The sequence below is a fragment of the Biomphalaria glabrata genome, chromosome 5, assembly GCF_947242115.1.
Source record: "Biomphalaria glabrata chromosome 5, xgBioGlab47.1, whole genome shotgun sequence".
Taxonomy (NCBI): domain Eukaryota; kingdom Metazoa; phylum Mollusca; class Gastropoda; family Planorbidae; genus Biomphalaria; species Biomphalaria glabrata.
This window is the reverse complement of record NC_074715.1, coordinates 40,579,316-40,601,939: the sequence shown is the minus strand read 5'-3', so window position 1 is coordinate 40,601,939 and position 22,624 is coordinate 40,579,316. Positions and strand designations below refer to the sequence as shown.

The 22,624-nt window shown below is 36.4% G+C and overlaps 1 protein-coding gene across 2 annotated transcripts in view; it reads left to right on the top strand.

Annotated features, from left to right (window-relative positions):
* The first annotated feature begins 1,816 nt into the window (after nucleotides 1-1,816).
* The window catches only part of LOC106064992 (tetraspanin-18-like), a 252,594-nt gene continuing 231,786 nt past the window's right edge, over nucleotides 1,817-22,624 (top strand). Inside the window, exon 1 of one of the 2 annotated variants that reach the window (XM_056029265.1) lies at nucleotides 1,817-2,133. In XM_056029265.1, the coding sequence (XP_055885240.1) occupies nucleotides 2,074-2,133 (60 nt within the window). In that variant the 5' untranslated portion in view covers nucleotides 1,817-2,073. Of the gene's footprint in view, nucleotides 2,134-4,155; nucleotides 4,408-22,624 lie in introns of those variants that run through there. The other variant, XM_056029259.1, reaches the window with a different exon arrangement.

Below are 22,624 nucleotides of genomic sequence, written 5' to 3'. Positions count from 1 at the left end.
GCAGCCACAGTTCTCAAGGCGATCTTTCATTCAACATTACTGTTTTATTTCCAATATTGATATACCATAAACATCATCTTTGTTTTCTTTAAGTGTTACACAGTCTTCAAACAGCTGACAAAGAAACACAAAATACATTAAAACAGAAACTTTTAAAAAATATTTATTGAGGAAGAGAATGTTTTTATTTTATCCAGCAGAAACAAAAATTGAGCTAGCAACAGATTGGCTTCAAGTCCACGTGCTGTCTTTGGGTTTTCTTGACTTCTCTGAGTTCCAAGGATTTGTGTCACAACTTGAAGAACACAAGTTTGTTTCGAAAGATTTTTACAAGTTTCTTTTTATTGTCTTAAAAAATATTTCAGAGATTTGTTAGACACGTCGAGGTGGGAAGAATATCAAGATGTTAAAACAATTCATATTCTTCCTGTGGACTTTAATTAGACTTCTCTTTCCTCTCTCTCTCTCTCTCTCTCTCTCCCTCTCTCTCTCTCTAAAAGATTACCCGATAAAAAAAACGCAATTTTTTCTTATGATCCAGCTCATCGGTTCTCAACCTTTTTAGCTCTGCGACGCCTTTTGCGATTCCTTGCTATGCGGCGACCCCGAACAGTATGATTTTGTTCGTAAGCTTAAGTCTTTACTAATGTTATACAATCGTAACAATAAAATTAGTATCTGATATGCATTTGCCAAATCTTTATTTGAAATAATATTTGATCTAAAATATATTTCTATTCATACTTACAGTTAAATAATTGAATTTTAATCTGTATGCCTTGCATTTATTGATTTTTCTATTGCGTATTCAGCTTTTATGACACTTTGAAATGATTCTAGTTTTGTTTGGGGAAATGAATAATTGTGAAAACTGGTGCTAGATTCGAGAATGGAAAGTTGGAGAAATAACGTGTGCGAAATGTATACCAGACAGACAGACAGACGGAGTAAATTGATAAGAGCTTTTTAAAGCATCAACTTGATACTTGGCTATTTCTGTACTCTCATTAGAAATTTGGGACTCAATAATAATCACAGTTGTGTCCCTTTGCTACGTGAAGTCTGTTAGGACCTGTGCTCATGATTAATTGCAGGTACACTAGTGGCCGTTATTAACATAACATAGGTGGCTACAATACATCTGCTGAGACAGTTACAAACCAGTGGTGTAGCATCCATGGCGCGAAGGGGTTCAATGAGCCCAGCCCCATGACCCATAGGGGCACATAATGGCACTTTAAATCAATCAAAATTCTTATATAATTTACTTAGTCTTATTATATATCTAACATAGAGATCTAGATATAAAAAAACAAAGGAATGCAAATGCGATGATTACCATTGAGACCGATTTCTAGGCTAGGATATAATGATGTTCAATTCTTATGGAACATTTGAAATACATTAATCCTATACCCCCTCCCCCCCTCCCAAAAAAAAAAACTTTTGTAAAAACTCATATTGTTCATTTGGGAAGAAGTCAAATGAAAGAAAAATTGTTTGGTACAATCTATCTAGATGTATAATGCTGATAGTATTCATTCTATTCATTGGGATGTATTACTATGTACTATGTGCTAGGTTGAGCACACTTTTTTTTTCTATCAATTTATTAAGTTAAAATGGTCAAACCCTTGATTAATTTTTTTTTTTTTTGTTCTTTGTAGAGGGAGACAACTGATACTGTCAAAATATTCATCAGTGACTTTCCCCTGGATACAAAAAGGGCTGTGTATAAAATTGTTCGCAAGATGGGTTCTAACAAGCAGAGAATGGGCGCTTCTGTTTTAATATCATCTGTAGATGTTGTTACACCAGCGTGAGTACATCCCTGGTTCATTTACTCTCGACTTTTTGTCTTCAACGCTCCTACCAGCTTGTGCACGTGTAATGTTTGGCGCCCCCTAGCGATGCCTTAGAGTCAGTGCAATCTGTGTGTTAAAGCTCGCTCTTCATCTATTGGGCTGATTCGTTCCCGCAGGGTCGGAGCCACCGCGAGCAGGTGGCCCCCAAAGTTCAATTGTGGCGCCCACACAGGAAGAGGACGAGGACACGGAGAAAGAGGAAGACATCATGGGGATTAAAGAGGAGACGGCGGAGGGACTGGACGAGATTCTGGACATGGAGTTGCAGGTAAACTGTCGGTCTGTCTTTTGGTCTGTTGATCTATCGGTCTATTTGTTTCTTGGTCTATTAGTCTCTCTATTTGTGTCTTTTTTCTCTTTATTTTTATCTTGGTCTATTAGTTTCTCTATTTGGTTTTTTTTTTTCGTTTTTTTTCTATTTTTGTCTTGGTCTATTAGTCTCTCTGTGTGTGTCTTTTTCTATTTTTTTCCCTCTATTTGTTTCTTGTTCTCTTTGTTTCTCTATTTGTTTCACTTCTGTTTTTCTTTCAGATTTTAAATTTTCGGTATTTCCTTCAATTTAGGAACTTCTAATATATAGTTCAGTGCTTTTCATAATCTTCTTATCTTATATAATACAGACGTTACTTCAAAAAAGAAGATGATTACGTCCTACGCGTCTTACATTTAGTCATGCATATTAACCAATGACTTAATTTCTGCCAAGTCACTGGTTTTCCTGGCTATCTCAGGCAACCCATTTCATGCTCTAATAACACTAGGGAAGAAGAAGCATTCGTACAAATTTGTCCTAGCATATGGAACGAGGAATGTGCCTTTATCTTTATGTCTTTGTGAGGATTTTTAATAGATTTTGTTTTTGTATTTGAAGATTATGGTTCAGTGTTTTATGTATAATTGCTACTTTACTTTTGAGGCTTCTCTTCTGACGGCTTTCTAAATTTAATCCTTGAATGTTGTAACTAAAAAACTTCTAATATCTAGTTCAGTACTTGTCCTTATAAGCGATCCATAAAGAATTTCTAATATTTAGTTAATTGCCTGTCTTATAATCTGCAGATATGCAGCTGGGGCATGTTTGTAAAGCTAGATATCCATGAAGATACATAAACTAGATTCTATATTTCTATTTCAACCGAGTGTCCGATAAAAATTCGCACAATGATAACTCTCTCCTCCTTTTTTTTTTTGTTCTTCCCCTAATCTCACCCAAGGCAATGTGTCAAACAAAACACGTTTGAACCAATTTCCTTCCATACGTAATATTTTGTTCCCTCTCGACTTGGCCTGGATGTATTCGTTCCTGTGATACAGATCTAATTTTTGTGACCAGTTCAGCGTGTGCTGACAGTACACCATACCCATGTGTAAATCATTGCGAGGTGCTAATTGTCTGTAGGACGTTCTGCTGAAACGATTGAATGTCTATTATTAATGACGGTAATTATATATGACCATCCCCCTCCCCCCTACTAGCTAGCCCCCCCCCCTTTTTTTTTTTCATTTCTCCCTGCTGGGGTCATGAATATTTCAGTCTAGACATCAACTTCATCTAATAGTTCTTTAAACACGCTTTTGTTTAGGTCTGTAGGGTGAATATTTTGTTTCTATAGCCGACTATACCATTTACTCTTGGAAAGCAAAATGCTAGGACTCTAAAGAAAACTAATCCATTGACTGCTGCGACTGTGACCTCATCAGATGTAGATCTAGCTGTATAGACTGCGAAAGATAAAACAATAGGCATTGAGAGTTAATCCAGCAACTGTGGCTAGTCCACGCTGCTGGTCGGACCAACCAGCATTGTTATTCATATTATCATCGGTTCGATCATATCATCTTTCGAGTTCCATGCTACCAGCGTTTAACTTTCAAATGGTACAACGGCTGAGACGGCGTGTCTGACAAGTGAGATAGACTTCTAGATCTACGTTTGGCTATTGTGGTCAAGAAATAGAAACGAGACTTCTTATGTGGTCAAGAAGCTGAACTGAGACTCTCTTGTATAGACTCACAACCGACTCACAACCGACACTGGATACAAGTACTACATGTGGTTACAGATTGATTGAGATACTTTTAGATTCAGAGTGCTATCATAAACTTCAAGTGTAAGACAAGACTTTGTTCCAAACTTGGTGTGTAGTTCATTATTTCACATAGGAGCCACATGACAGCCCAAACAAACATTAGAGAATTTTTGTATGATTCCAATCAGTTCACAGAAGATAAGGCTCAAAACTCTAAAAAGAAAACAAAGACCATTGTAGCTGTATTGCTTTAACCAATCATAGGCGAAAAAACAATGTCTGACGCAGAAATAAAACATGTCGACTGCTGTGAACTTCCGGTGTGTGATAACCTTGTGCAGACGATGATGGCGGATCTCGACACGGAACTAAAGGTTATCCCAGAGGCGGAGGAGTTACAAACATTTAATGAATTTTCGCAACCCGCGGATTTCGGATTAAATTATGTCATTCATGACGAGGGGATTGTAAGCGTAGCAAGTGTTGGGACTTTCTTTTATGAAGACACTTCGGTATGTAGAACTTTTCACTGACATTTTCTTGACATCGATCTAGTATGTATATGTACTGGTGTCTGAGTAGGTGTGAGTATATGTAGATGAGTTTGTGTGTGTGTTGTGAATGCGGATGGTGTGCGAGTGTTTAATAGCTATAAACACTCTAAATTTAAAAATATATTTGCCATTACTCTAAATTTAGAAATATATTTGCCGTTACTCTAAATTTAGAAATATATTTGCCATTACTCTGAATTTATAAATATATTTGCGATTACTCTAAATATAGAAATGTATGTGGCCATTACTCTAAATGTAGAAATATATTAGTGAATTGCTTATATCCATTACCACTTCCTGCATTGACAACCTTACGGAACGAGAGAGGATGAGATCAAAGTGGAAACTACAACTTTCGATTTTTAGAGTTTCTCTCTCTCTCTCTCTCTCTCTGTTTGTGTGTGTGTGTGTGTGAGAGAGAGAGAGAGAGAGAGAGAGAGAGAGAGACATTAATATTGAAATGCTTTTTGAAAAATGGATCTAAGGGTTATCTCACTGGAAAAGGTATACAATTTTTATCTTATAAATTACATAAGAGATAATTACGTCCTATGCGTAGAGTGTGTTAATCTAGTCATGCATGTAACTAAATATTAATTAAAGCATCTCCAGGAAGTGCATGTGTAGTGATTAAAACAAAATCGGTAATAAAAAATCGTTTTAGGTCAATTTAACCGCTACGGTTTCGATCGTGAAATGTGCTTAGTTTTTTTCTAGGCACACTGAAAGTAGAAACAGGTTAAATGTTCGTACTTTTGTGTCCAAGTGGCAGAATTAGTGATACGTCACCCAGTGAATCAATCAGGGCCCATTGTGTTTATGTATATATATAGAATTGATATACCAAACAGAAATATATAGGCGAGTAAAAGTGTTATCTGGGGATAAAATAAAAGGTGTCGCTTTATTGAAGTGGTGTCGCTAAGGGGATGCGAGGATTGTTTTAGCTTTTAACAACGCTGAGAATATTGTCAAAAGGACTTTTGTTATTTCTATAAGTCTTTTTTTTTTCTTTATGGTGCTGATAAGAATAAATATACAACTCATAAATGATTCGTGGCCTGTCATAATTCCTCGCTTGTTGATATCAAAATGTTGTTAAGTTTTTGTAGTTTGTTTTATTCCTCAAACACGAAATTAAAACTACTTAAAGACGGATGGATTAATGTCTTATGTATTTGTGTCTTTACGGCTTTCCTGCTGGTGTCCTCTTAAAGATTTAAATCCTCCAGCGCCATTGGGACATTGGGCGGTAAGCTGTCTCCTTGGAAATCTGTCTTAAGCAATGTTTGCAGCTTCTAGCCAGCTGGTGTCCACTCCTCTGTGATCCTCCATCAAGGTGTGGTGCCATGTTTTAAAGCCAAAGGGCCAACGTACAAATGGTCAATTTGGTTAATACTTTTGGCGATTCTAAGAATACATTCAAAAACATTTGTCCAGCATGGCAAGTGTGTACACGTGTAACCAACAGAAATAAAAAATCAATCAAGGTCCATTAACTCTTGTCGTCCAAGCACACAAATCACAGGGGCGCTAACTCCAACGTCAACACGCTGACAAACATTCCAGAATATGCCATTCACGACTACAGTGTCAACAGTTGTTTCTACTGCCAGATGTTTTAATGGCACTCACGTAGATGTTTGAGAGAGAGAGAGAGAGAGAGAAAGAGAGAGAGAGAGAGAGAGAGAGAGAGAGGGAGGGAGGGAGGGAGGGATAGAGAGAGAGAGAGAGAGAGCCATTCAGAAGGTGACTTATAAAAAAGAGATTTTTTCTTATAGCTAGCAAACTTGCCCAGACTTCATTAATTAATATAGTACTATTAGTTCATCTCCACTTTCCCAGGAAATATTTCTATATTGGGCTGAGTAGGGTAGAGAGGAAACGCTAGCGTTTGATTACATGTGTGAGTGTGTCTATGTGTACCAGCAAGTGTGTCTGTGTGTACCATTAAGTGTGTCTGTGTGTACCATTAAGTGTGTCTGTGTGTACCATTAAGTGTGTCTGTGGTTACCCACTAGTGTGTCTGTAGTTACCCACAATTGTGTCCGTCTGTACCAGCAAGTGTGTCTGTACCAGCAAGTGTGTCTGTACCAGCAAGTGTGTCTATGTGTACCAGCAAGTGATGTGTACCAGCAAATGTGTCTATGTGTACCAGCAAGTGTGTCTGTACCAGCAAGTGTGTCTCTGTGTACCAGCAAGTGAGTCTGTCTGTACCAGCAAGTGTGTCTGTGTGTACCAGCAAGTGTGTCTGTCTGTACCAGCAAGTGTGTCTGTGTGTACCAGCAAGTGTGTCTCTGTGTACCAGCAAGTGTGTCTATGTGTACCAGCAAGTGAGTCTGTCTGTACTAGCAAGTGTCTCTGTGTACCAGCAAGTGAGTCTGTCTGTACCAGCAAGTGTGTCTGTGTGTACCAGCAAGTGTGTCTCTGTGTACCAGCAAGTGTGTCTATGTGTACCAGCAAGTGAGTCTGTCTGTACCAGCAAGTGTCTCTGTGTACCAGCAAGTGTGTCTATGTGTACCAGCAAGTGTGTCTATGTGTACCAGCAAGTGTGTCTATGTGTACCAGCAAGTGAGTCTATGTGTACCAGCAAGTGTGTCTCTGTGTACCAGCAAGTGAGTCTGTCTGTACCAGCAAGTGAGTCTGTCTGTACCAGCAAGTGTGTCTGTGTGTACCAGCAAGTGTGTCTCTGTGTACCAGCAAGTGTGTCTATGTGTACCAGCAAGTGAGTCTGTCTGTACCAGCAAGTGTCTCTGTGTACCAGCAAGTGTGTCTCTGTGTACCAGCAAGTGTGTCTATGTGTACCAGCAAGTGTGTCTATGTGTACCAGCAAGTGAGTCTATGTGTACCAGCAAGTGTGTCTCTGTGTACCAGCAAGTGAGTCTGTCTGTACCAGCAAGTGTCTCTGTGTACCAGCAAGTGTGTCTCTGTGTACCAGCAAGTGTGTCTATGTGTACCAGCAAGTGTGTCTATGTGTACCAGCAAGTGTGTCTATGTGTACCAGCAAGTATATCTATGTGTACCAGCAAGTGTGTCTATGTGTACCAGCAAGTGTGTCTATGTGTACCAGCAAGTGTATCTATGTGTCAGCAAGTGTGTCTGTGTGTACCAGCAAGTGTGTCTATGTGTACCAGCAAGTGTGTCTATGTGTACCAGCAAGTGTATCTATGTGTACCAGCAAGTTTATCTATGTGTACCAGCAAGTGTATCTATGTGTACCAGCAAGTGTATCTATGTGTACCAGCAAGTGTATCTATGTGTACCAGCAAGTGTGTCTATGTGTACCAGCAAGTGTGTCTGTACCAGCAAGTGTGTCTGTACCAGCAAGTGTGTCTGTTCTAGCAAGTGTGTCTATGTGTACCAGCAAGTGAGTCTGTCTGTACCAGCAAGTGTGTCTCTGTGTACCAGCAAGTGTGTCTATGTGTACCAGCAAGTGAGTCTGTCTGTACCAGCAAGTGTCTCTTTGTACCAGCAAGTGTGTCTATGTGTACCAGCAAGTGTGTCTGTCTGTACCAGCAAGTGTCTCTGTGTACCAGCAAGTGAGTCTGTCTGTACCAGCAAGTGTCTCTGTGTACCAGCAAGTGTGTCTCTGTGTACCAGCAAGTGTGTCTGTACCAGCTAGTGTGTCTATGTGTACCAGAAAGTGTGAAGGTGATGCTGACAGAAGCAGACAATTCCATAAACGTTAAGTTAGCGTTGAGTTTAATTACTATTCGAAAGATGTCGAAATTATCTCCTTTTCGTATATTTAGTGAATAGATACGCTTTCATTAAATACAAAAGTCATAGTAACTATTTGCTGACACCAATATTGACAAGAATAAAAGAATAACAACAACATAGTTAATGAAAGTTTCCCTTCATTTTGGGCCGTAGTGCCTGAGTGGTAACAGTGGAACATAAGTAGAGTCCAGAGTTTGATAAAGACTGGCATTTAAAATGTCTGGATTTTTAGGACGCCTCTGAGTCTACACAACCCGGACACCTGACATACGTTGGGGACGGTCGTTCTTCTGGCCACATGATACCCTCGTTATCTGCTAGCCACAGAAACTGATGAGCCTTAAATCAACTGCCCTCTCCCGCTTTAGATCGTAAGATCCAAAAGGTGTCATTTTTTTAAACTCTTATTTTTATTCATCTAGAAATTATTTCAATATTCACTCTGTATGGTTGTGTATATGTGTATATGTGTATATATATATATATATGTGTGTGTGTGTGTGTGTGTGTGTGTGTGAAGGCATATTTTCATCTGTATTAGGCAGTTTTAAAGCTGGTAATTTACATTCCTTCGAAATGATGGTCATTAATTAGATTGACATGGGTGCACAATACTGAGAGGGAGGTACCTTCCGGCAGCCCCAAGACACATACACCTCTCCCCTTCCTCAACACCTTAGTGCGTGTCTTTTTGCCATTTATGACGACCAATTAACCTCATCAAGATTATTGATTGCACTTGAGAGTCGAGACAGTGTCTCTTTGGACATAAGGCCAATGAAAAATCCCAACCCCTAATGGCCTGATAATCTGATCAAGTCTTCCTGTTGAGAGAATGCAAGGAAGGTAACTAGCTCATTCTTTGTCTTCAGAAATAATTATTTGGTTATTCCCCCTAGCCTTTTCAGCTTTTCGTTAAACGAGAGCATTTAACACCAGCTAAGCCTGACCTTATTCGTTCTCTGGGCACGAGCAGCATCGCTACAAAATAGATGATTAAATAAATAGAAACAGTTTCTCTCTCTTTTTACACCTACTCCCCCCCACCCCTACCGAAACAGGATCCGTAAATGTTTCTATTATAAGGGTCGGTGAAGTGGAAACAATCAATCAGATGCCAATAAAAAGTTAGTAGTTAAAGTACCAATAAATATCAATAAGCCTAATTGTTTTACATAATTAATACTAATTATTTACACAAGTTGTTTTTTAAAAATTATCTATTCTAATTGTTATCTGTTATCTTTACTTTCATTGTAACATTTCACTATGGATTTGTTTAATTAGAGTTTCAATTATAAAGATAACAGTATTGAAACCTCTGTAACTATTTTACATTTTAAATAATTTTGAACTATTTTAAGCCAAGAAATAATTTTTGTTTAATACAGTGAGTTCAGTGTTACTTCACCCATTGCTTAGTCTGTTGAACCGTTGGGGCACCACGCAGAGGCGTAGCTAGCCACGTGCGGGTGGTGCGGGCCGCACGGGGCATCAGGCTGTGAGGGACATCAAACTTTACAGTATTTATTAAGTTCCACTTCCCTTGGGCTTTTCGGTTTCAAAGATAATATACTGTAGAACTTACGACATTGGGAGATTGACCTGAAGACTTTTCAGATGATGTTTGAATACTGATATTTTTGTTAACAAGAAAGCACGTACGATTTATTTGTAATATCTTTTTTGTCTAGTTGCTTTTTTTTTGTGCCTGCTAGCAATACTCTAACAATGAATACTTGTTATTTTGGGAAAAAAAGTTCTTCCGCAGTTTTATTTCGATTTTTTTTTGAGGGCATCATATGGAATTACCGCACCGGGCATCATATACCTAGCTACGCCACTGGCACCACGCATGATGTATTGATGGTCTTTCTCCATTCCTCTGTCTTCAATAGAATCTGTTTCAATGACATTCTCGAAAGTTGTCTTCCCATCGCTGTCTCTGCCTGGCTTCTTTTTCCTGGTACTTCAAGCCCTGAGGACCTTAAAGTTTTTTGACAGTGGTCAGCAGGTCATCGTGGGGCCCATTAGCTCTTCTAATCCTGTTCCTAATAGTTCTTTATATGGGATGCGGTATTTGTAGTTGATACCTAGGATCCTACTATAGTCTTTAAAAATCCAATGCTAGGATCCTCTTGTGGTCTATCTATCTATCTATCTATCTATCTATCTATCTATCTATCTATCTATCTATCTATCTATCTATCTATCTATCTATCTCAAAAATACAAGCTATATTCATAGCAATTGTTTTTATTTATGTCCCTGATAACGTCAATATGTTGTTGCATTGGAAATACGTCTAAATGTGTTTCAATCAATCAATCAATCAATCAATCAATCTATCTATCTATCTATCTATCTATCTCAAAAATACAATCTATATTCATAGCAATTGTTTTTCTTTCTGTCCCTGATAACTTCAATATGTTGTGGCATTGGAAATACGTCTAAATGTGTTTCTTTTTCTTTTCTTTCTTTTGGTCCATATAATAATAATAATAATAATAATTATCTTTATTATGTGCTTCTTTGTGCTACGTTTCTGTGTTTTAGTTTAAGTTGGTATGTAAATATAAGTAGCGTGTCCCTTTTCATCCGATGAACGCTCCTGTGTTTAGGTCTAAAGTTTGTAATCTGCTTGAGTTTGGTTTTATTTAAATTTCCTCATATCCATTTTTGTTGTTTTGCTAATGTATTTCAAATTGTTCTCATTCCATGTGTCTTCATGTGAGCTAGAAGACACTCCAACGCTCACCTTAACTTCCATTCCATCAACACTCAACATTGCATTTTTTTTTTCGTATCACGCCAAAATATTTTTTTATTTCCTCCAATCATCTCCCCTCTTCTTAGTTCAACATCTTTCCATGAAGACCTCTTCTTTGAAGGTGCAAAGAAAAGCTTGGTATTCATTTTACAATTATTCAAATGATCCAATCGCATTCATTGTGTTATGAAAACTCTTCACAGTGCTCTCTTTTATCGTTACTTGTTATTTGGTTAATGAGTGTCGTAATTTTGTAACTTTTATGTTTTTTGATTGAAATGAATATCAAATTTTATGTGCTATATCTCTGACCACTTCTCGAGGAATAACTCTAAGGAGATCTAAATCTGCCTGATTCGGAAACAACTGTACTGGTCCTTTCCGATTTAGAATGATTTATTTAATTGATTTCTGGTTGTAGCGATGCATCTCAGATACAGGACGACTTATTTGGTCTCAGAAAAGCTGACATATATATGTGTTGATATTCTGTGGTCGGGTTGTAGCTCCAGACTGCTGGTACATGTAAACCGATGTAGTTGTCTTAGAACACAACACAAAAGTAACATCCCGTTTTCCCAAGTAAATGTTAACCAGAACTTTTAACCTCGGGGGACAGAGTACAAGTTGGAACAAACTTTTAAAACCAATAGCTAACTTGTACTAGCAAATATAAACATTTAATGTGGACTCATTTGGTCCATAGTAGTTTACACTAAAATTGCACTGAAGTAAAGATGAGCAATTATTCTCCGTTACACAAACTCTTTATGTTTGAACATACACTGCAACCGATACATTTAGTGTACACACATTCTAAAAGCGTATCATGGAAAAGAAAGTATTCAACTGAACTGAATTAGATACAAAAGACGTGCGCTCCATTCAAGAATACAAAAGTCATGTGACATTAATGGTAACGTCTTTTTATTGGTTCATTTCTCCTCTTGTACTCTACACTGACATTCCTTTCCCAGTTTTGCCGAACTGAATAGATCTTGAAAACTCAGAAATGCTTCAAGCATTGCGGCACCCTAAGGGAGGTAACCTTATATTTGTGGCAAGAGGAGACATTATACTCAGGGGAAATAAACGTGAAAATTAAGTAAAACCAAACGTTTTTCATGAGCACTTTGTTTGAACGCTTGTCTCTGCTTTCTCTTGAGTTTATTTGCATTTGAAAAACATTTTGTTATTTCACACAATTCACTTCGAATGTTGTTACTGAGAAATGTATTCTCTCCAAGCTATTTCATCCAAACTAATGTTTCTGTTATAGCAGTCAAAATCAATGCAATCACTAAATATTGACATCTAATTAAGATGATACCATCAATGTCATTGCCGCCAGTTTTCACATGGGACAACATCATTGTCACGATAACAAAGTAACAACTTCACCTCCCAGATATTAAAAGGAAACAATAGCGGCAGCAGACTCCGAAGAAACAAAACTGTATGAGGCCAGAATAACCAGAAAGAGGCATGATGGCTAAAAAAGAAGCAAAAGCCCCCCTTCCCACCCCCCACCCCTAAAAAAAAAAGCAGCAAAATTTGCTCTATAATTGATATTAAAGCGACTAAGATTAAATTTTTAATAAAATCCAGTTTTTATGGCATTCATTAGTTCACCGTGTCTCGCTCTCGCATTTATTGGACGTTTATCTGTCGTTGAGACGTCGCTACATTGGGTAAAAGTGCAGAATTGCGACGAGGATACCAAAGCTTGTATTGATTCTATTTATATACAGAGGTGAGAGGGAACATTCAATATTGAACGTACATTTATTAATAAGCTTAATGCAAAGGCAAAAGTAGAGCTTAAATTGACTCATATTAAAATATAAATTATACTAGAATCAATGAATGAATTAAAATTACTATTTAAAAAAACAATCATTGTAAAGAAACAGTTTGACTACTAAAAGCTGGTATTTTAAAGATGCAAGTAAACTATTTCATTTTACAATGTACTAACCATTTCAACAAACGCAATACAACAATGATAACAAATACATTTTCACGACAAACGATATACAATCATAAACGTCCGTTGCCTTTAATAATGTTCCATTGACCATTTGTTTTGTTACATAACTCTAGTAATACTTTCTGGTAGTTATTGTTTCATCACTCTAGTGCAGTATTCTAGTACTTATTGCTCATATAAACAATCAAGCATTCCTTTTGGTTAACACAAAAAAAGGTACGACAGGCAACACACAAGTAACATCCCATTTTCGCAATGAATTGTCAACCACTCATTTAGCCACGAAGAACGAAGTTGCCAGATTTCTTTTCCTTCTTCAATAAAGTAGACTGGCCAACTAAGAGTAACACAATATTCAATTGGCTCGAGTATTGATCACGACAATTTCATACTTAGAGCTCTGCCTGTAAAACTAAATCGATTTATATCTTGCCTGGCTTATTACAATTCTTTAAGACTTAATTAGGGACTTCATTTGTAATCATCAGTTTAGGTCACGTGGTTTTTGTTGCAGCCGATGGAAGATGATCGGATTTTTTTGATGATGTAAATGTTGCTTTGATCATATAAGTGTAGCATTAATGATGTCATGTGTAAATATAACATTTATTTCGTAACGTAGCACTAATCATGTAAATATGTGATCTTTGAATATATGTCAAACATTGTTTTATATTGAACTAGCCGAATATGACCTGCGGCCAACGGGCCGGGTTTACCCGATTTGTAATCGAGTTTCGCTCTTTAATAGGGAAAAATTTAAGCATTTCTTTTTTTTTACCCCCCCCCCCCGGGTTGTGTGTGTGTGTGTGTGTGTGACATTGAACATACACTACGTTCTCCGCCATGATCTAAGGAACATTTATTCCAAGTTTTATCAAGATTGGTCAAAAAGTTTTGATTCCTATGCGGGACATACAGACCTACATTCGCCCTACCTTCTGCTGGATATATTCAAATTGTTTTAGGCACTTGCTACACGTCCACTTCAAAATCTTTAGTTCTTATAAGGAAGACAGTGCCAGATATTAAAAGTTCATATATCAAAATCTTTAGTTCTTATAAGGAAGACAGTGCCAGATATTAAAAGTTCATATATCAAAATCTTTAGTTCTTATAAGGAAGACAGTGCCAGATATTAAAAGTTCATATATCAAAATCTTTAGTTCTTATAAGGAAGACAGTGACAGATATTATAACTTCATAAGCTTACCTGTATAAACATAACGACTTGTACACATGATACAACTGTGTACACAAACTTTATTTAAGTGTAGTACAATCTTTTTAAGTAATTGATCATTATGGACAACTGTTAGTAGTTTAGTTTATACACACCTTATACAATAATGTTCTCAAATTGATCTACTTTGACTTGGTGTGTGTAATTCTTGAGTAGTTTTCTTTGTTTAGTCCAGATAGGAGTCCAATTTAGTTTCTATTCTGTTTAGTTTGTTTTTGAAATAACATACTTCAGAGAAGTAGACTTGCTAGAGGACGATGGTCAAACATTGTGGACGAAGTGGGCCAGGCTTTAGAGGCTAAAGGTCAGATGATCATGAATTATGTATAGAAAGAGCTTATATTACCGAATCACTATGGAGACGATTACTTCCGCTATTTATAAAAATCATAATCTTTCACCGAGAAGAGCTTAACACTTTCTTCAACCCGGGCGTGTCTTAGTGCGACGCCCCCTAACGCCTTTTCCCCCTCAGGGGACACTCTTTATGAAGGACCTTCCTGATCACATCATCCCCAGGACAGGGCTGTGTCCATCCACTCGCTCCGGGCTGACCAGCCAGTGGAAATGTGATGAAAATTGTATTTCCTTGTCCTCATTGTCCACGTTGGTCAGTTACAAAGTCCACTACTCGCTCGAGACAAGAAGTTAGCCGCGTGGACCTTTCTATAATTCACATAATTTCTCGCTTATCTTCGGTGAGTCTCAAACTACCAACCGCACTGCTAGCAACAAAATCAACTTTAAAAATAAATATTGAAACCACGTATATGGAGCAGGATTGGCACATTGAAAACATAGCGAGGTCGTTAGTAATTTATAATTTGTAAACCTTCTATTGGTTTGCTTTTGTTGAAAATAAATATTAAAAAATGACTCTCGACATTTGTCAACTTTGTGATCAATTTTATACGTAGGAAAGAATCTTTATTAGGCCTATGTAAGAATCAATGTTTTACTCTGAAATAATCAATGTTTTGCTCTGAAAAAAATCAATGTTTCGCTTTGAAATAATTAATGTTTTGCCTCTGAGAGAATCGATGTTTTGCTTCTGAAGAAATTAATGCTTTCTCTTTTTAGATACATAAAATTGAAGGACAATGTCTTCGATTGCGAAGAATATTTAAATGTTATACGCTTGAGAATCATTGACCAGTGTTTTTGTTGTTTATTTTTCTAAGCTTAAAAAAATGTCATGTAAATAAAACGTTTTAAATTTTTTGTTCTCCGTCTATCTGTCTCTCTCTCTTTTTTCTCTCCCCTTCACTCTATTTTTAGTTCTGTTTTTGTTTTAAACTTAGGAATGTCAACTTCAGTCTACCCAGCCACTGGTGTAGCCAAGTAGAAAATCCCAGAACATCTACCATAACTTACAGGTCATGATCTCTCGGAACAGTGTGGACAAGAGCGAGAGATGGACCCGTTTCCGTCATTGACATTTCCATCAAGAAAATGACCGTTAATGGCGCCATGACAAGGGCTATAATCGACCGCCAAAAATGTCAATATGATGAAATAGTGTCTTCTCTCCTCACCCCTCCTTTTCACCATTTTTTTCTCTCCCTCCGCCATTCTCTCTCTCTCTCTCTGTCTGTCTCTCTCTCTCTCTAGCTTTCGTTCTGACTGTGCCATTTTATTTTTTAAACTTTATTTTATTCAATTTCTTTGGCTTGTCTTAGACACAACCAGTGAAATGAAATTGGACTTAAAGGATTTGCAAGAAAATTTTTCTTCTAATATTTCAAGTAATAAAAAAAAAACGCTTCAAACAAAAAGTAAAACGTTCTGGAGTGGGGTTTGGGGAGGCACAGGGCTGTCTCTGGGTTTGAGTCTCCTAAGTATTTAAGTGAAACTATTGATGACCACTTATTGAACGAGCTAGAGTATAGTCTTTGTGGGAAGACAATCAACATTCTCCAGTTTCTACTAAAACCTCACAATTTCGTCATAGTCAACAATTTGAATCATTTACTTTTTAGTTTCCTATCAAGTGAACATTTGGCACATCAACTCGTGTCACGTGACAACACCGTGTATGAAACTTTCAGGAAGATCACTTCATTCATTATTGAACTTTATTTAACGTTAAAGCCCAGTGGGACTCGGGGAACTAACACATAGTTTATTATTACCGAGTACCAGAGTAGTATCCCTTTGACATATAGCCACCCCCAGGCACATGTTAAACAGGAAGCATTAGAAGAAATAAGTACATAGAGAAATCAAAGAGCAGCAGCAGTTACATAACATGGAACACAAGACATTATCATTATAACAATAATAGTTGTAACACACGGAGAAGTGACATTGAAGATTCAAGGAACAGAATCGCTTTGTGTTTGGCCAATTAGAATCTTTAGGCTTCCATAATAATGAATTGGCCTCTTTAAGGGAAAAGATCGTCTCTCGAGACTAAAATGCCAAAGATAATAATGGAAATTAAAATATGAATATCTGTTTTACTTTATTATTTGAATATATAGTATTCATTGATTTGTTTTCAATTACTGTTTAAATTTTATAAATAGCATTAACGCTTTAACTTTAACGTCTGTAAAAGGAATCTGAATAATAAATGGCCCCTTGGTACTTCCAACAATGCATGATCCTTAAAGTAAGTAACCGGATAAGAATGACGAAACAAAACTAGAATAAAGAAAATCCTCAGCAAGTCATTAGACATTTGTGCGTGTGAATGGAAAGCTAATTATGGTGTGGGCAGTACAAGTACATAGGCTATTGTCATTGAAAACACACTTTAGAATTTAACAACTAGTACGTGGATGTCATCATTTCTGATTTGTCTATCTATCTATCTATCTATCTATCTATCTATCTATCTATCTATCTATCTATCTATCTATCTATCTGTCTGTCTGTCTGTCTGTCTGTCTGTCTGTCTGTCTGTCTGTCTGTCTGTCTGTCTGTCTGTCTGTCTGTCTGTCTGTCTGTCTGTCTATCTATCTATCTATCTATCTATCTATCTATCTATTTATCTCTCTCTCTCTATCTCTATCTATCTATCTATCTATCTATCTATCTATCTATCTATCTATCTATCTATCTATTTATCTATCTATCGATATAAATATATAAATATATATAAAATCTAAGACCCAAACGGAACAGACAGAAGGATGTGTGATTAGAGGGCAAAGCCACTGGGGCTCTACTAAAACCTTAACTAGAATTACAAAACTATAGAGCTTTGTTAAATTATTGCTTAATTATTAGACTTCCATCTACATGGTGAGATTACTTTAAAATAGAAATCTTTTTTTATTTCAAAAAGTTATAGTAAAATTAAAAATCACGTCTAATGTTTAAAATATAAAAAAGAGCAACAACAATAATTTGTTATAACTTTTTTTCCCCCATTTTTTGTGAGTAATAGACCTCCCTAATTTAGAAAATTGAGCTTAAAACGATTATTGGGGACAAAAAAAAAAAAGATTTGGCGTTAAGTTATTCAATCTGCATTGAAATGGTTTTGATCTCATATTACAATCGAGGCTGCATCCATAAAATAATTTGTTCGTACTACTGCCTACGAACTAATACCGTTACTACAGGTAGTCCTGAGACATTTATAGATTAATCCAGTTGCAAAGTATATTCACTGCAGCACCAAAACCTTCTCCACACGTCCATTAAAGAGAGTGGACCAGAGCGTTCAGAGAATGTTAGATGAACATGGAAGACTATATAAACAGCACAGGTACAGACTTTGGTATTAGAAATTATTGGAACTCTAAACATCAGGTTGTAATATTCTCACGCCTTTTATAAAAACTGCCCAATGAGATGGCATACTTATAAAAACAATGCTTACATAATTGATAGGACGGTAGAACCCAATTCTGCATCAGTTAGCACATCATGTTTATTTTAAGATTCCCACCCAAAAGAAAAACCTCTACAAAACTTTTTGCTTCCGTCTTATCGCTTGAATGGTTTCTCTCTTTCTGTACCGCTCTCTATTTCAGAGTTTCAAGTTACGCGGCTAACTAATTTCCGGTTTGTGCGTTCCGAATTTCACATTTCAGTCTCGGAAACACACGCACGCGCTGTCTCGTAAGCGCGCGCATCGACACACGTGGAGACACATCCCATGTAGATTCTATTGGATTGCATTGATTTCGCCGAACTGAATTATAGCCCTTTGTAGGGTAGATCTATTAATACGAGGTCAAGGGCTTTGGCCTGTACAGTTTTTTTGACGTTACTATAAATAGATGAATTGAAAGTTGATTATGTTCAAAAGCACCCAGAGGCAAACACTAGCGCCAGAGATAAAAGTGTCTTCCTCTTAGCCAGCGACTTAACTCACGTGAACAAAACTTAATAAAGATAGATATATACTCGGCCTGGAATTTTGGGTATTCTTACTGACATAAAAATCGAAAGACTTTCATGGCTAGGTAGCTAGGTCTGGCCTCTCAATATATACACCATATCATCTCAACATATACACCATATCATCTCAATATATACACCATATCATCTCAATATATACACCATATCATCTCAACATATACACTATATCATCTCAATATATACACCATATCATCTCAATATATACACCATATCATCTCAACATATACACCATATCATCTCAATATATACATCATATCATCTCAATATATACACCATATCATCTCAACATATACACCATATCATCTCAACATATACACCATATCATCTCAACATATACACCATATCATCTCAACATATACACTAAGACTCGTAAGAGTGTAGACATTTTGAAGAAATGTCATCTCAATACATACTCCATGACTCGTAAGAGTGTAGACATTTTGAAGAAATGTCATCTTAATACATACTCCATGACTCGTAAGAGTGTAGACATTTTGAAGAAATGTCATCTCAATACATACACCATGACTCGTAAGAGTGTAGACATTTTGAAGAAATGTCATCTCAATACATACTCCATGACTCGTAAGAGTGTAGACATTTTGAAGAAATGTCATCTTAATACATACTCCATGACTCGTAAGAGTGTAGACATTTTGAAGAAATGTCATCTCAATACATACACCATGACTCAAGAATGTAGACATATTGACCAAATGTTATCTCAATACATACACCATGACTCAAGAGTGTAGACATATTGACCAAATGTTATCTGTATCTGTACAGCAATCATTGAAATAATCGCTAGTGAAACAATAAACCGAGATCTCAAGAATAAAACAAGAATTTTGTTGAATGGCGTCATGACCTGAAAGATCAACCTGAAAAGCCCACTAGTCACGATCATAGCTCTAACAAACTCATAGATTCTATGTAGAGACCATTGAAGCAATGCTAGTCTACTATGTACCTTCATGTCATGCATTAAAAAATGTCTACTCAAAGCCTAATGTCCTCAAAAACATTGACATGAAAATGAGGATTGTCGTAAAGTCGAATGTCGTTGATGAAGGAATTCACATCGGACATCGGACATAAAGGCATGGATTAAACATCTCACTCTATTTCATACTCTATTTATATATTTTCTCATCCTAGAGTTCCGCCAGTCGCCATGCATTACGAATGTCATCCAAATAATTTGTTGTCTGTTCTCTTCAGCTTCTAGAAGCTTCGGTGAATGAAATATTCTACAGGATAAGACATCAAATACATCTTTGATGACGTGAGATGAATGTGTCTATACAAATCTAAATTGTCTGGGGGTCAATTATGACCTTAACAAATAGAGAGCACCTTACAGCCTATATTCTTCTGGGGCAAAAGTTACTACCGGAAAAAACAATGAAACAAACTGTGAACTTCCAACACCACAGCTAAGGATGGCTTTCAGTTGTTTTATTTTTGGTTTTTGTTTAACGCAACGTTCATGCTTATAGAATGCTCAATGCTTTATGGTCCAATCACTCTTGTGGACCAGTGTGTGTTTAGGAAGAGGGGTGAAAATATCTGGGAGAAGGTTTTCGTGCTGCTGTTTATTTATTTATTCGAACTCGAAGGTCTTGAGCCTCCATGATGTAATATGACTCGTTAGCCACTGAGCGATCCAAGTGCTTTATTTATTCAAACTCGAGGGTCTCGAGCCTCCATGATGTAATCTGACGTGTTAGCCACTGAGCGATCCAAGTGCTTATAAAAATAGGTGTTATGGTCTAAAAAAGTATATAGTTAAAAAAATGTTAGCGAACGACCTAAATCTCTAATATCAAACGATATGTTGTGTAGGACAGTTTATCAGATACCAGGAAAAGACAAATGAGTTTGTACTTTTACAAGTAAACACTCTGGCCGGCCAAAAGGAAGAGGAGGTCCTCAATACTGTAAAGAGTCAAACGATGATCTGGTTTGGTCCTATTGTAAGACATGACTGACTGTCAAAAGTGATCCTTCAAGTGCAGCGGAAGGAGCACGCAGAAAGCTCGTCCAAAGACACAAGTGGCTAAACAACGTAAAAGAATGTCCCGACTTCTCCGAGAGTTGGTTACACACGAACTGTTCCAGCATCCTTTACGACGAAAGTCAAGGGACAGAAGAGAGAGATATGGATTAACCATTGTCCAGTTTAAGAAAATGAATTATCTCCACATTACTTTTAATTTCCTATAAAATGTAAATACATTAATTTGTGAATTCTTTGTGAACTTTGTTTTTAATTCAGCCAGCAACTGGTGGAGGCAGACCAAATGTCCATGCTTAAACATTTCCCAAAGGGCCTTCACTCCTACTGTCCGTTCATTTTAGTTTTCTTTAACAGAGTCATCAAGGGGAAGTAAGTCGGTCTGGAAGCTTCAAGTATCTCAATTCCATGAAATAGTTTTCAGAAAAATGTTTGCAACACTAAACTTTATTTTATTGAATCTCGTTTGTTATCTTTCATACCTTGAAGGTGAAATGAGCTAGAAGGAAGAGAGAGAGACACACACACACATAGAGAGAGAGAGAGAATGTTAGAGAGATTAGTGGTTCGAAATAACCGTTCCCTGGTCTAGGGAACAACTTTGAATTAACCCCGCTATTAGGACACATTTTAAAAATTAACTATGACCTAGATAGATCACATCACAGATAAGGATACTCTAAACAGGATCCCAAAGGACATTTGGTCTTAAGATGACCAGCTGCACACTGCTGAAAAACGCAAACTAAAAATATATGACCGTTTCAGAAGGTCGTCAGGGTTCACAAAGACCTTCCTTCAGGGAACAGTACCAGGAAAACTAATAAGTGACAGAGAGAGAGAGAGAGAGAGAGAGAGAGAGAAAACGATGGGCAGACAACATCAAACAATGGAAGGGGTTTCATTGAAAAAAAATTCTATTCAATGCAAAAGATGTAAAGTCTGTATAAGATAAGATAAGACGAAGATGAAGAATTAACACCTGACACGTTTCACATGAAACATCTTTTCAAAAGAAGAGCTAAGTGTTATTTTCTTACCAAAGCACATTGTTATTTTCTTAGTAAAGCACATTGTTATTTTCTTACTAAAGCACATTGTTATTTTCTTACTAAAGCACATTGTTATTTTCTTACTAAAGCACATTGTTATTTTCTTACTAAAGCACATTGTTATTTTCTTACTAAAGCACATTGTTATTTTCTTACTAAAGCACATTGTTATTTTCTTACTAAAGCACATTGTTATTTTCTTACTAAAGCACATTGTTATTTTCTTACTAAAGCACATTGTTATTTTCTTACTAAAGCACATTGTTATTTTCTTACTAAAGCACATTGTTATTTTCTTACTAAAGCACATTGTTATTTTCTTACTAAAGCACATTGTTATTTTCTTACTAAAGCACATTGTTATTTTCTTACTAAAGCACATTGTTATTTTCTTACTAAAGCACATTGTTATTTTCTTACTAAAGCACATTGTTATTTTCTTACTAAAGCACATTGTTATTTTCTTACTAAAGCACATTGTTATTTTCTTACTAAAGCACATTGTTATTTTCTTACTAAAGCACATTGTTATTTTCTTACTAAAGCACATTGTTATTTTCTTACTAAAGCACATTGTTATTTTCTTACTAAAGCACATTGTTATTTTCTTACTAAAGCACATTGTTATTTTCTTAGTAAAGCACATTGTTATTTTCTTAGTAAAGCACATTGTTATTTTCTTACTAAAGCACATTGTTATTTTCTTACTAAAGCACATTGTTATTTTCTTACTAAAGCACATTGTTATTTTCTTACTAAAGCACATTGTTATTTTCTTACTAAAGCACATTGTTATTTTCTTACTAAAGCACATTGTTATTTTCTTACTAAAGCACATTGTTATTTTCTTACTAAAGCACATTGTTATTTTCTTACTAAAGCACATTGTTATTTTCTTACTAAAGCACATTGTTATTTTCTTACTAAAGCACATTGTTATTTTCTTACTAAAGCACATTGTTATTTTCTTACTAAAGCACATTGTTATTTTCTT